This window comes from Myotis yumanensis, unplaced genomic scaffold (assembly GCF_028538775.1).
Source record: "Myotis yumanensis isolate MYYU_CA2020_CCGP unplaced genomic scaffold, mMyoYum1.0.hap1 SCAF_3, whole genome shotgun sequence".
NCBI classification, from domain to species: domain Eukaryota; kingdom Metazoa; phylum Chordata; class Mammalia; order Chiroptera; family Vespertilionidae; genus Myotis; species Myotis yumanensis.
In genome coordinates, this window is record NW_027223754.1 from 81,711,821 (window position 1) to 81,725,717 (window position 13,897).

The window sequence follows — 13,897 nt, forward strand, 5'->3', positions numbered from 1 at the left end:
GAGAACAATACTTTTCTGTTTCTTAAAATTAGGAAAGAGGCACTTGGTCTTAAACTGAGTCCATCTGCAGTTTGAGAGATTTTTGGAAAGTCTGAAGCCTGAGTCAAGAGGCCAGTTGTATGGATAAGCCACTGGAAATGGCTTCGGTGGCAGGGAATCACCAAGGTGGGGTTAACAGTGTGGGCTAGATTAATGGAGACTGAGACATGGCGCCAGCTAATCAGCGCTCTGTAGAGGAGGTCCCAGCACTTTCGTCTGAGAGAAAGCTGCCCCTGAGTTCCTGCCCCAATGCCAGACAGCTCAGCTCCTCCCCATATATCCCTGGATACCCTCAAACTGCTGCCCCACTGCTGGAACTCAGAGGGAGTGAGTCCGAGTAAATCTATGTTCTGGCCCTTTAAGAGGAATGCCTCCGATTCAAGCAGTTTCTGTGTCACTCAGCCACAATTATCACTGGTTTTTACAGTCCAAAGTTTTGCGGTCTTCTCTTCCTGGCATTTGAACCCTGGGCTGGGGGATCTGGTGTAGGGTGGGACCCTTTGCTCTTCACGGAGGCCTCCTCAGTCAAGATATCCCTTCCGGTTTTAAACATGCCACCTGTGGGTGTTAGACCAGCCCTTTTAGCATCTCTGCCCTCCACCAGTCTCAATGTGCTTATTAAATTCTCTAATTATAGCATTTCCATTGAGCCAGATTTCAGGCAATTCTGAATGATGGTTTTCCAACAGGATGAGGCAGTTGCTTCTGCTTACAGACTATTATTCCCAATCTCTTAATGGGCCTTGGAAACTCCACAGGGTGGGGTAATGGGTTTTCCCTTAGGGTGGGGTAATTGCCTTTCCTTCAGGCAAAACCTGCCTAGATAGCAAAGGTCCGCCTTGGAAGAATGATGTCCTCCACAGTGTGGGGGAGTAGCTCAGGAAACCCGGGTGTCTGTCTTCTGAGGTCTAACCCTGGAGCCCCAAACCCTTGCTTCTGCTCACACAGCTCTAGTCCACTCTCCCTTCCCTCTGCCGGAGTCCCGGGTGAGTGGCTGCACATGAAAATTTATGTGTTAGCCCTTTAAGAGGGTGCCTGCATTTTCAGCTGGCCCTACCTGGCAGACAGAAACTGCTGCTTTTCACAGCCAAATTTTTTGTGAGCACCTTTCTCAGTTCTGGTGGTGCTCTCTTCTGGCGGGGCGGGGGGCGGGGGGGGGGGCGGGGGGGGTGCGGGGAGGGGGTCCAGCTTGGGGTTTAGACCCCAGAGTTCTCAGTGGGAACCCCCACAGCTGAGATATCCCTTGAACTTGACCTACTGTCTGTGGGAGCCCAGCCAGCCCTTTTGCGCCTCTGCCGTTTCTACCAGTCTCTATGCGCTCTCCACTTCCTTCGTTATCAGGGTTCTCTCCAGCTAGTCTTCAGTTGTTTATTCAGGATGGTTTTTCTGTATTTTAGTTGTAATTCCAGTTTGGTCCTGGGAATGTGTCCGTGTAGCTTCCACTTATTCTGCTGCCATTTTGGAATCTCTGATATAAATTTTTTAGATTCAAGAAATATGCCTAATGAACAAAGGAGCTAGTGTTATTTGCAATTTTTTTTTCATTTAGGAGATTTCTTGTGGGCTTTACATTCTCTTGATTTTTTTTTCTCAATCAAATATTATTTTGAAGTTCTGAAACTGAAGATTTTATTTTACTCAATAGTGTTTATACTCCTTTATGAAGAATTATATGTAACTTCAATATGTTTTGTTGTACTTTGTTTTATTATTGAATTGACTAAAAATGTTTCACCCTGGAGAGGCGAAATGTATATGCCCATATTTAAAACTGGCTGTAGCTGCAGTTTTTGCAACTGCCAGAAGATGGCATTGTAAGTTCATGAAAAGATATTTGGCTCTGTAAAGTAAACCATTTGAGTAATGAATTTCTAAGGGTAGAAAGTTGTTTAAGTTACAGATATTCTAAGTGAGATTGATAGAGTGGTATTGACCATAGTGGGTTAAAAATGTTATCTTTTATGTTGTTGCTAATCCTCACCCAAAAGATATTTTTTCCATTGATTTTGAGAAAGAGAGAGGGAGGGAGGGGAAAGAGAGAGGTAAGAGACACATTGATTGGCTGTTTCCTGCATGTGCTCTAACCTGGACCAGGGATTGAACCTGCAACCCAGGTACATGCCAGTAACTGGGAATCAAACCCAACCAAGAGGAAAAAAAACCAAGATGGCGGCATAGGTAAACACCGGAAACTGCTGCCTCGCAGAACCACTTCAAAACTACAACTAAAAGACAAAACAGACATCATCCAGAAACACAGGAAAGCTGGCTGGGTGGAAATTCTACAACTAGAAGGAAAGAGAAAAGCACACTGAGACTCAGAGGAGGTGTGGAAGTAAAGTGCAGAGATATGGAGGCACATGTGGAAAGGGCTGGCAACGGAGGACGCCGGTGTCTTTTTCAATCGGAGGGAGTCACAAGCTCCCGACTGCTCTGAACTCTAGTTCCCGGTGAGTCTCTGGGGACCCAGACTCATACAGGGAGAAACTGGACTGTCTGGCAGCAGGCGGAACTTGAGGACGGCTTTCTTTCAGAGGTGCTTGCAGCGATTACCGCGGGACACTGAGACCCGGAGACTCTTAGGGCAGGGCTGAGGGTCAGCCATAGCTGTTTACTCTGCTCTGTTGATTCCCTGAGACCCTGCCCCACCCAAGCTGTGTGCAGAGGCTTTTGCATATGAATGGGTTGGCCCTTTGAGATCTAAAATTACCTAACAAACTGCAGCTGGGTCAGAGAGACCCAGAACATCCAAAAGAAGGCCCAAGGCCCCACAGCAGCTTGCATTGCTTCACAGCTGGGCCTCATCTGGGCACCTCCAAACCCCAAACAAGGAAGAGGAATCTGCAGATCTCTCCGTAGCTCCTGCTGGGTAGCCTCAGGCAGAGGCTCAATTAGCACCTCCTTAGAGATCCAAGACCCAGTGTACCCAGTGGTCAGAGTGGGGCCATCCAGATTACAACTCCTCAGATTCATAAGGGACACACTTAGGCGGAAGACTCAGTGAGCACCAAAGTCCTACTGAAGCAAGTCTTGCCCCATAGGGTGTCTCCAGCACAGAAGTTCTCCCACTGTAGACACAGCTGATTCTCACAGCCAATTGGCCTGGAGGTCATTTCCTCCCAGTGATACCAACTACAATCAAGGCTTAATTACAACAAGACTGTGCACACAGCCCAAAAGGGGTGCACCAAGAGTGTCCACCTCAGGTAATTGGGGAGGCTGAGCCACTGGGCACTATAGAACACCTAGCACACAAAGCCACTCTCTCAACACAGGGAAACAGCCAAAATGCGGAGACAAACAGGTCACAAATGACAGAAATGGAGGAAAGCAAACTACTGGATATAGAGTTCCAAACCATGGTTATAAGGTTTTTCAAGAATTTTCTAGAAACCGCCAATAAATTTAGTGAGACCCTCGAGGATATGAAAAAGGACCAAATAGAAATTAAGCATACACTGACTGAAATAAAGAATAATATACAGAGATCCAACAGCAGACAAGAGGATCCCAAGAATCAAGTCAAAGATTTGAAATACAAAGAAGCAAAAAACACCCAACCGGAAAAGCAAAAAGAAAAAAGAATCCAAAAATATGAAGGTAGTGTAAGGAGCCTCTGAGACAGCTTCAAGCGTACCAACATCCGAATTATAGGGGTGCCAGAAGAAGAGAGAGAGCAAGATATTGAAAACCTATTTGAAGGAATAATGACAGAAAACTTTCCCTACCTGGTGAAAGAAATAGACTTACAAGTCCAGGAAGTGCAGAGAACCCCAAACAAAAGGAATCCAAAGAGGACCACACCAAGACACATCATAATTAAAATGCCAAGGGCAAAATACAAAGAGAGAATCTTAAAAGCAGCAAGAGAAAGAAACTCAGTTACCTACAAGGGAGTACCCATATGATTGTCAGTTGATTTCTCAACACAAACTATGCAGGCCAGAAGGGAGTGGCAAGAAATATTCAAAGTGATGAATAGCAAGAACCTACAACCAAGATTACTTTACGCATCAAAGCTATCATTCAGAATTGAAGGTCAGATAAAGAGCTTCACTGATAAGAAAAAGCTAAAGGAGTTCATCACCACCAACTCAGTATTATATGAAATGATGAAAGGTATTCTTTCTTTAAGAAGAGGAAGAAGAAGAAAAAGGTAAAGATGAAAATTATGAACAACAAATATGTATCTATCAACAAATGAATCTAAAAATCAATGAATAAAAAATCTGATGAACAGAGTAAACTACTGAATATAATAGAATCAGGGGCATAGAAAGGGAGTGGACTGATAGTTCTCAGGGGGGGGAAAGGGGTGTGGGTTGTGTGGGAAGAGACTGGACAAAAATCTTACACCTATGCATGAGGACAGTGGGGGGGAGTAAGGGCAGAGGGTGGGGTGGGAACTGGGTGGAGGGGAGCTATGGGGGGAAAATAGAGGAACAACTGTAATAATCTGAACAATAAAGATTTATTTAAAACAAAACAACCCAACCAAGACTCTTCAGTGTGTGGGTCAATGCCCTTACCACTGAGCCACACTAACCAGGGCAAACACGTCTGTTACTTTTAATTTTGCTTTATCATAAATCTTTTTGAAATATTTTTATCAGATTTCAAATTCTAGTGTGACTCGAACTAACTAGAGCAGTGGTTCTCAACCTTCCTAATGCCGCGACCCTTTAATACAGTTCCTCATGTTGTGGTTTCCCCCAACCATAAAATTATTTTCGTTGGTACTTCATAACCGTAATTTTGCTACTGTTATGAATCGTAATGTAAATATCTGATATGCAGGATGTATTTTCATTGTTAGAAATTGAACATAATTAAAGCATAGTGATTAATCACAAAAACAATATGTAATTATATATGTGTTTTCCGATGGTCTTAGGCGACACCTGTGAAAGGGTCATTTGACCCCCAAAGAGGTCGCGATCTACAGGTTGGGAACCGCTGAACTAGAGAGCTTCCTAAAAACAGGTTACTGGTTGGCCCAGAGTTATAAATCTGGGTTTTGGTCCAATAATTTGCATCTCTAACAGATTACCAGGTGATGTTAATGTTGATGACATTAACGATTTGAGAACCACACTTTAAGAACCATGAGGTTTTTTATTTTTTAAATTATTGTGGTGAAATTTTAGCATAAAATTTACAATTAACTATAAGTTTTGTCTCTTTACCGCGATTAGCAAGGCTAGAGAGCAGATGAATCCTGAGTATGGGCGGCTGGGGATTGAGAAAAGGAAAAAAAAGAGACACAGAGACAGTAGGGAAAGCTGGGACCAGGGGGGATAGCTGCCCTCTGATGGAGGGACAGTGACCCAGAGCTGGTGCAGGTAGTTTTACTAGAGTTTAAGACAAAGGAAATTATGTGAAATCATGGTTAAAGATCAAGCTATAATTCTTCATTCTTGTGTCTTCTTTGTAATTGTCACTCCTGACTGAGCCCGGATAATTGTGTCCATTCCTTGCACCGGGCTGAACTTAGATAATGTGTTCGTTCCTTGCACCAGGCTGAACATAGATAATGAAACCCACCTTCTGGCACCTGAGCTAAGGGTCAGGCTGACAACATACCTGCCTCTGGCACGGTATGTTTCCAGGATGTGGTTTTGCCGATGCCACTGGGTTCAGCCGACAATCAGCTCATGTGCCTTCCCAGGCACTCTCTACAATTAACCATTTAAGTGTATAGTTCAGTGGTAGTGAGTACATTCACATTTTTGTGTAATCATCGTCATCCTCTATCCCTATATCTCTTTTCATTTGTAGAATTGACATTCAATACCTATTAAACAATAACTTTCAATTTTCCCCTCCTCCCAGCCCCTGACAACCATTATTATGCTTTCTGTCTTTATGATTTTGAATAGGGTTAGGTAGCTCATATAAGTGGGATCATATAGTACCTGGCTTATTTCACTTAGCATAATGTCCTCAAGATTCATTCATGTTTAGAATATTGCAAACTTTCTTTCCTTTTTAAGGCTGAAAATATCCCATGTTATGTACATACCATATTTTGCTTATCTATTCATTCATTGATAGATACTTGGGTTGCTTCCATGTTTTGGTTATTGTGAATAATTCTCTTCTAGACCCTGCTTTTATTTTTGGGATGAATATACTCAGAAATAGAATTGCTGGGTCATTTTGTAATTCTGTTTTTAATTTTTTTGAGGTACTGCCATAATGTTTTCCATAACAATTATACTATTTTACATTCCTACCAACTGTGCAAAAGTGTTCCATAATCTTTACATCCTCATCATGTTGTTTTTATTTGTTTTGTTTTAGCCATTCCTCCTGGGTGTGAAGTTGTATCTCATTGTAGTTTTTATTTGCATTTCTGTAATGATTATTGGTGTGCCTCTTTTCATGTGCTTATTGGTTATTTATATATCATTTCTGGAAGAATGTCTGTTCAAGTACTTGTCTCATTTTTTAAATCAGATTGGTTTTTTTGTTTTTATGAGTTCTCTGTATATTCTGGATAGTAATCTTTTATTAATACATGATTTGCAAATATTTTCTCCCATTCTGTGGGTTGCCTTTTTACTCTGTGGGTAGAGACTCTTGATGCACAAAATTTTAAAAATTTCATGGTTTAATTTGTCTATTTTTGTTTTGTTTTGTTTGTTACCAATACCTTTGGTGTCATATACAAGAAAGCATTGCCAAATCCAATATTGGGAAGCTTTTTTGTTTTTCCCCCTAAGAGTTTTGTTGTGGTAGGTCTTATATTTAGGTTCTTAATCCATTTTGAGTTTTTGGTTTCTAGTCTTACTATAACTCTGTGAGTCAAGAATTGCCCTTTAGTAATAAGTGTGCTGGGGACATTGGTGACCAATATAGCAGAGTAGTTAAAAAGCTAACCTCTGGAGCCTTGTTGCTTGGGTTAAATTCTGGTTCTTCCATTTTGTACTTACAGCTAATTTTAATTTTCCTTTGCATGTGTAAAGCACTTGTGACAATTAATGGCTTATTATTATTGTTACCCTGCCTGGTATATTCTTTCTTTCTGGTGGTATTAGTAGCATCCCACTTTATAAAACTAGAAAACTTTCGAATTATCAAAATAATACCACATTGGTCAGACACTATTAAAAGTTTTAATGGTTTTCCTTCACTTTTATTTTTGACATTATAACAGATTTCATTACACAAAACTTTACAATCCCCAAACCATATCTATAATAATAAAAGTGTAATATGCTAATTAGAAAGCCAGGGCTGCAAGGGAAGCTCGGGTCTAGGGTGCTGGAGGCAAGCCGGTGCCGGCAGCCAGGGGAAGGAAGGCCTACTCTTGTATGAATTTCGTGCATTGGGCCTCTAGTATACTATATAAGTCAGACAGAAAGTGTGCACACATAACTTTGTTGTAAAAAGGTATAGTTGCTATGGAAATTCCTTCACTTTTGACCTTTATTTACTTATTTTTTTTTGAGTTCACAAATAAGATGGTTACTTTCCAACTTATTCTAAATAGTTAACATCAATAGGCATTTAAAACCAATAGGTACATTTAATGTCTACTGCCACTTCTAATTCATGTAACTTTTCATTTGGCACTTTTAGGACATAGCACATTTATAGTGCAGTTTATAATATTCTTGTTCTATCTGAGTAGCATTGAAATTCAAATCTGTTTATTAAAGTGATCACTAAAAACAATGGTAGTTTAAACATCTAGTTTACTTAACCTCCTCTTCCATCAACTCACTGTATAATTTGGATCAATTTTATTTGACTTTTTTATGATGAGTGACATTTTAGAAAATTTGAATATAACTACAACTTCACATTAAAACAGTGAGAAACAAAAAGCAAATAAATTAATTTAGTAATAAATTATACAGATGTGTTTATTGGAGGAATAAAGGTTTTGCAATAACTAATAATAGTTTGTCCTTCAAATCCTGAAACTACTTATTGAGATGAGAAATTAATGAGATTATGTTTTATTATTAATAAAGAGATCAGTGTGTTTTGTGCGTGTGTGTGTGTGTGTGTGTGTGTGTGTGTGTGTGTGTTTTCTCACTTTTCCCCACATAGGAACTGGGGAAGAGCAGACAGTTTAGTAGCTTAGTTAATTTTTAATTTTGAAATAATCTTATATTGTTTCCAAATCTAATTTAATTTATAATAAATATAAATACCTTTAATGAAATATTTAAAAAATTTAAAACTATGTTTCTTTAACAGATTTCTGTGATCCAGGAACTTGTTACTAATTATGAAGCCTCTCTTAAAACATGTGACTTTTTTAGCCTTTATGGTAAGTTTAAATTAGATTCAACTGGAATTTGATTATTCATTTTAATCCATATTTAATCATTTACAGTAAAACTATCTTATGTTTATTATGTACATGATACATGATAGCTATTTACTGAAAAGTTTTTGAATTAGTGAATGAAAAAAAAGAGCACTTTAATTTTATTTAATTTAAATTTTCCATAATGTGAGGTGGGAGTTAACCCTATTTTAACACAAGTAAACAGACTTGAGAGACTGAGTGAGTGGCTTGCCAGAGATGATACAGTTAGTTTTATTGAAATGCATTATTACTGAATCCCTACTCTCTCCTTTTTTTTTTTTTACTTTAAATTCTGTAAAATTTGGTTCTTTGTTTTTCTGTTTGTAGGGGCATATGTAAATGAAGGTAACTTCAGAAAACACTCTAGATTGCTTTCAGTGATGCAGATGGTAACTTTAGTCTGGTTTCTTCGTGTCTTTTATATGTCATTGCTCCTTTGTTTTTGTTAGTTTGAAACAAATTCCAAATAACAGACACAGAAGTAAATAGAATAATGAACTCTTGTGTCCCCATCACCCAGCTTCTGCTATGAACATTTTGCTAGTCTTATTTAAAGTACTTTCTGTCTACTTCTTTTCCTGGAATATTTTTAAAGCAGACATACTGTTTTACCTGTCATTACTTTAATATACATCACTAGCTGTTTAAAACACTTAACAGAAGATGTAACCACAGTTCTAACACAGAATTAATTCTCATACCATATTATCTAACACCCAGTGTACATGCAAATTTCCCTGATTACCTTAAGTCTTTGTATAATTTGTTTATTTCAATCTGGATCCCACTAAACTCCACATTTGATTTTTATGTCTCTGATATTCTTTTAATCTTAAGTAATGTCCTCCACTCACTTTAAAAAAAATGTTATTTGTTGAAAGGTTATTTGTCTTGTGGAACGTCCCATATTCTGGATTTGGCTGATTTGCTTTCTCATGGTATCATGTAATATATTTTGCTATCATCCATATTTCTTGTAAACTTATAGTTAGATTTACAGGCTTGATTAGAATTAGGTTCTATTTGAGTACTTCATATGTGATGCATTGTACTTCCTGTTATATCACAACTTGAGGCAGAAGATACTCTGTCTCTTTGTAATGTTAAAGTTGGTCAGGGTTCAGACAGTGCCAGCCTGATCTACCCATTAAAGCATTCCTCATTGGCCTCTCACCTAATGGTTTCAGCAGCCACTGAGAATCTTTGCCCCAATCCCTTATTCAAATCATCATTTCTTCTGTATTTATTAGTTAGAAATGTTATAAAGAGCTTCCCCTCATCAAATATTCAGTTCTTCTGAACTATAGTTTATGGAGGAGGAACAAGATAAATGCTGGGCTCTTTGCCTTTCTTTATTATTTGTGTTTTAATTTATAGTAATTTGTGTGTTTGCATGTTGTTGTTTTATTTGGTAGCTAGTCTAGATGACCTGAGTTTTTCTGATGTAGTATGGGTAAATTCTCTTTTTCATTCTTTTTTCCTCATTGTATACCTGTAGAATTTAGCCAATTCTGTAATCTATTTTGAGAGCTTGGTGTTTATTTCTTTATCTACCCTATTGTAGCTTGAGGATACAGGATGGGTAACAGCTGATTGTATGTGAGTGTTGTTGTCACATAGTGTTACTCTACCTTGTCAGGAAAGTATCCTATATAATAAAGAGCTAATATAATAAATCCTATATAATAAAGAGCAAATGGTTGACATGCCCTCGCGCCTGGGCCGGGGGACCTGAGACTGTGCCCCCCGCCCTGGCGCCGGGGCCGCGGGACCTGAGGCCGAGTTCCCCGCCCGGTGGGGCTTGACAGGGACCTGAGGCTGTGCCCACTGCCCTGTGGGGCTTGATGGGGTTGGGGCTGGCCAGGTCTGGGTCTCGCGCGATTTCGAGGCTCGCATAGGTGTGCAGGGACTTGACTCTGGGTCCCACGGCATGCCCCAGACTGACAGGAGGGAGATTTTCATATACGTTTTACTATTTTTCTTTCATCTCTGACACTTCTATTATAGAGAAAGGGCAAATAGCAATATTAAAATATTTCCTGTAATTAAATTTCTTTTAATGTGCACGAATTTTGTGCACCCGGCCACTAGTCTATATATATAAAAGGCTAATATGCAAAGTGTCCCCTTGGGAGTTTGACCTCTTGCTATGATGTGTGCTGACCACCAGGGGGTGGCTCCGAATGAAGGAAGGCCCTGGCTGGCAGCCAATCTATTTTCCTTGACTTTTCCTGGGTCTGCTGTCTTACGCTCCCAGCCTTGAGAATTCGTAGTTAGATTGATTTACCTTCTTTCTTCAGAACTTTCTTTGGAGTGAGGGTGGGGTTAGAAGCCTATGAAACTAGTATCTTATTTCTTTGCTTGGCTGCTACTTTTTGAACTTGATGGCAGGAAGTCATACCTCTTTCTATTGAAATTGGTTATTTTGCTGGCTTTTTACTGTTTATTATTATAATAATTTTTTTATTTCATTATGCTTTGGGGCAGAGAAAGTATCTGATATCCTTTATTCTTTACTTTGCCTTCTTCCCTATAATAATTTTATATTTGTTTGATTGCAGAAAATGGGGAGAAGGAGCCCCCAACAACACTACTCTGGGTCCAGTATTTCCTGGCACAGCACTTTGATAAACTTGGGCAATATGCTTTGGCTCTGGATTATATTAATGCTGCAATTGCTAGTACTCCAACTCTAATAGAATTATTCTATATGAAAGCAAAAATTTACAAGGTAAAATCCTAGACATATTTTTTGAATAATTGAAAATTTTAACCACTTAAGAACTCTTGGAGTTATTTTTCTGTAGAAATAACTTTTATGGAACCCTGATAATCTATTTCTAATACTCTAATAATCCTAAAGAGTTTTTGATTGCGTATTTTTATACTCAGTGTTAATCATTTGATTCAGCTCTTAGTAAGTGTGAATTTTAATTTATCTAAAGATTTTTAGATAAATTTTACAGAAATGGCACCAAATTTCTAATTTGTTTTTCTAAACTGTTGTTATTTGTATTGTATCCATATTCTCTTAATCATAAACTATAATTTCTGTAATATTTTAATCTCTTAAAGCATATAGGTAATCTCAAAGAAGCTGCAAAGTGGATGGATGAAGCACAGTCTTTAGATACGGCTGATAGATTCATAAATTCCAAATGTGCAAAATATATGCTTCGAGCAAACATGATAAGAGAAGCAGAGGAAATGTGCTCCAAGTTCACAAGGGTAGGAAATAGCATGTAATGATGAGTCAGTAAAATTAAACTTCACTACTGTGGTGATTTTTGAAGTTTGCCACTAAAGTTCTTGAGAATTCATTTTTGTTACTTTTTAAAATCCCATTTAGCTTGTATCCTATGTATGGTTTCTTACAGAGGAGGTTGAGTGTGTGTGTGTGTACATGTGCTTCTGGGGGGAATGGTTAAAAAACAATAGCAGGAGCAGCCCTTGCTGGGTGGCTCAGTTGATTAGAGTATCCTTCCGTAAACCAAAACCTTGCGTGTTCGATTCCCAGTCAGGGCACATGGAAACATACCTAGGTTTTGAGTTTGATCCCCAGTCAGGGTGTATATGGGAGGCAACCAATCGGTTTTTCTCTCACGTAGATTTTTTTGTTTGTTTTTTCCTTTTTCCTCTCTTTTCTCTCTTCCTCTCTCTCTCTAAAATCAGTAGAAACATATCCTTGGGTGAGGATTAAAAATAAAAAAGCATTAGCAGAAGCAACCTAACTTTATACAAAAACTAGAGGCTCAGTGCACGAAATTTGTGCATGGGGTGGTGTCCCTCAGCCCGGCCTGCACCTTCTCCAATCTGGGACCCCTCGGGGGATGTCTGCCTGCCAGCTTAGGCCCTGTCGCAATCTGGGATCCCTTGCTTCTTACTGCTCGGCTCACTGCTCCTTATTGCTCCTTATGTCTTCTGGCTGAGCGGTGCTCCCCCTGTGGGAGCACACTGACCACCAGGGGACAGCTCCTGTGTTGAGCGTATCCCCACTGGTGGTCACTATGCATCATAACAACCGGTCGATCTGGTTGTTTCGCCATAATGGTTGATTAGGCTTTTATTATATAGATTGCTATTGTCATAATATTTGTAGCTATAGTTGTAAAAGAGAAAATGAGATATTTTGAATCTCTTTTATTACTTGCTTTTTATATTAATGAATGCTTGTATTTCAGGAAGGAACATCTGCCATGGAAAATCTAAATGAAATGCAGTGTATGTGGTTTCAAACAGAGTGCATTTTAGCTTATCAGCGTTTGGGGAGATATGGGGATGCCTTGAAAAAATGCCATGAAGTAGAAAGGGTAAGTTGATAGAATTTTGACTTTATTTTTCTCTTGTAAAGTGATGGAAAAAAGCAGGTATTTTTCTACATGGGATCATCTACCTTTTTTATCTACTTTGGAAATTTCACTGTGAAAATTCTTGACCTTTAGTCTTTCAAACATTCAGAGGTTGTGAATAAATGATTGCTTTTGTTTATACTCAAATGGTTATGATTTCAACATCTCCATATTTTTGTCTAAAGGAAGAAGTAAAAGATTAATTTAGTAAGTCATTATTGCTATTAATAACATATATTCAAAATCTCTACTCCCTAATTGGGCCATTATTTGACTTTCATTACTAGCCTAGAAGGACACACGAGCTGATGGTCATCTCTTTTCCCTTTATGTCAGGATCTGCTCAGTAGTCAGCCTCTCTCCAGTTTGTCTTCCCAGGATATTTGTTCTCACATTCAGTACTTTGTACAGCAGTCTGTGACTGATTTGCTGGCTTATTTTTATTACTTGCTTTTAGGATGATGTGTGTGATGTGCCTTAGTGAGGGGCCTTTTCTTTTCCTTTGTGTGAATTTTGTTTCCTGTTCTTTGTCATCTCTGAAGCACTCTCCTTCCAAATGGACAACAGGAGGAAAAGAGCCACAAATGCACCCCTGAGGCAGTCCTCAGCAGCCCTCAGTTGGGCTCAATCGGCACCACTGTTCCCATGCTGACGCAGTATTAAACCGCAGGCATCATAGTCAGGTGAGCCTGAAGTCTGCACTCTGGCAGTCACTTTGGCCTTTTTCCCATATGAAATTTCTGAGGTTACCCAAAGGAAAGGCTAAATAAATTTTAGGGGGTGGCTTTTGATGGGAACTAGAGCTAGGATTATACCTGAGCCCTTTTATAAATAACCTAGTTCTTGCTTTGTTTTCTTTTCTTTTTAAGCCTGGGCTTATATCTCTGGGAACTATTTTCATCTCCTTGAGAATATAAAGCCCTTGGATGATAAGTGAACTATTCAGGAAATATCCAAATATTGTGTAAATCAGGCTCTTCTGTGATACAAACGTAGATCACTAGCTTGATGACTGTTACTTTAAAACATTGTTTGTAATTAGGAAAGATCCATTTTTCATTAACCAAGACATTCTTGGTGAGAGACAGATTGTTTACTTATGGATCAGCAATTCCAGCAGGACCATAACTGGAAATTTATTAGATTTTCTGTGAAAATGAAATTTGAATATCCTTAGGATCAT

The 13,897-nt window shown here is 39.0% G+C and overlaps 1 protein-coding gene across 13 annotated transcripts in view; it reads left to right on the forward strand.

The window, feature by feature from the left end:
• NAA16 (N-alpha-acetyltransferase 16, NatA auxiliary subunit) overlaps nucleotides 1–13,897 on the forward strand; it is a 96,851-nt gene that overhangs the window by 65,996 nt on the left and 16,958 nt on the right. For 8 of the 13 annotated variants that reach the window (XM_070408990.1, XM_070408992.1, XM_070408995.1 and 5 more), the window contains 4 exons: nucleotides 8,251–8,323; nucleotides 10,927–11,096; nucleotides 11,441–11,593; nucleotides 12,547–12,675. In XM_070408990.1, coding sequence (XP_070265091.1) covers nucleotides 8,251–8,323; nucleotides 10,927–11,096; nucleotides 11,441–11,593; nucleotides 12,547–12,675 — 525 coding nt within the window. Of the gene's footprint in view, nucleotides 1–8,250; nucleotides 8,324–10,926; nucleotides 11,097–11,440; nucleotides 11,594–12,546; nucleotides 12,676–13,256; nucleotides 13,398–13,897 lie in introns of those variants that run through there. The other 5 variants (XR_011470767.1, XM_070408994.1, XM_070409000.1 and 2 more) reach the window with 5 other exon arrangements.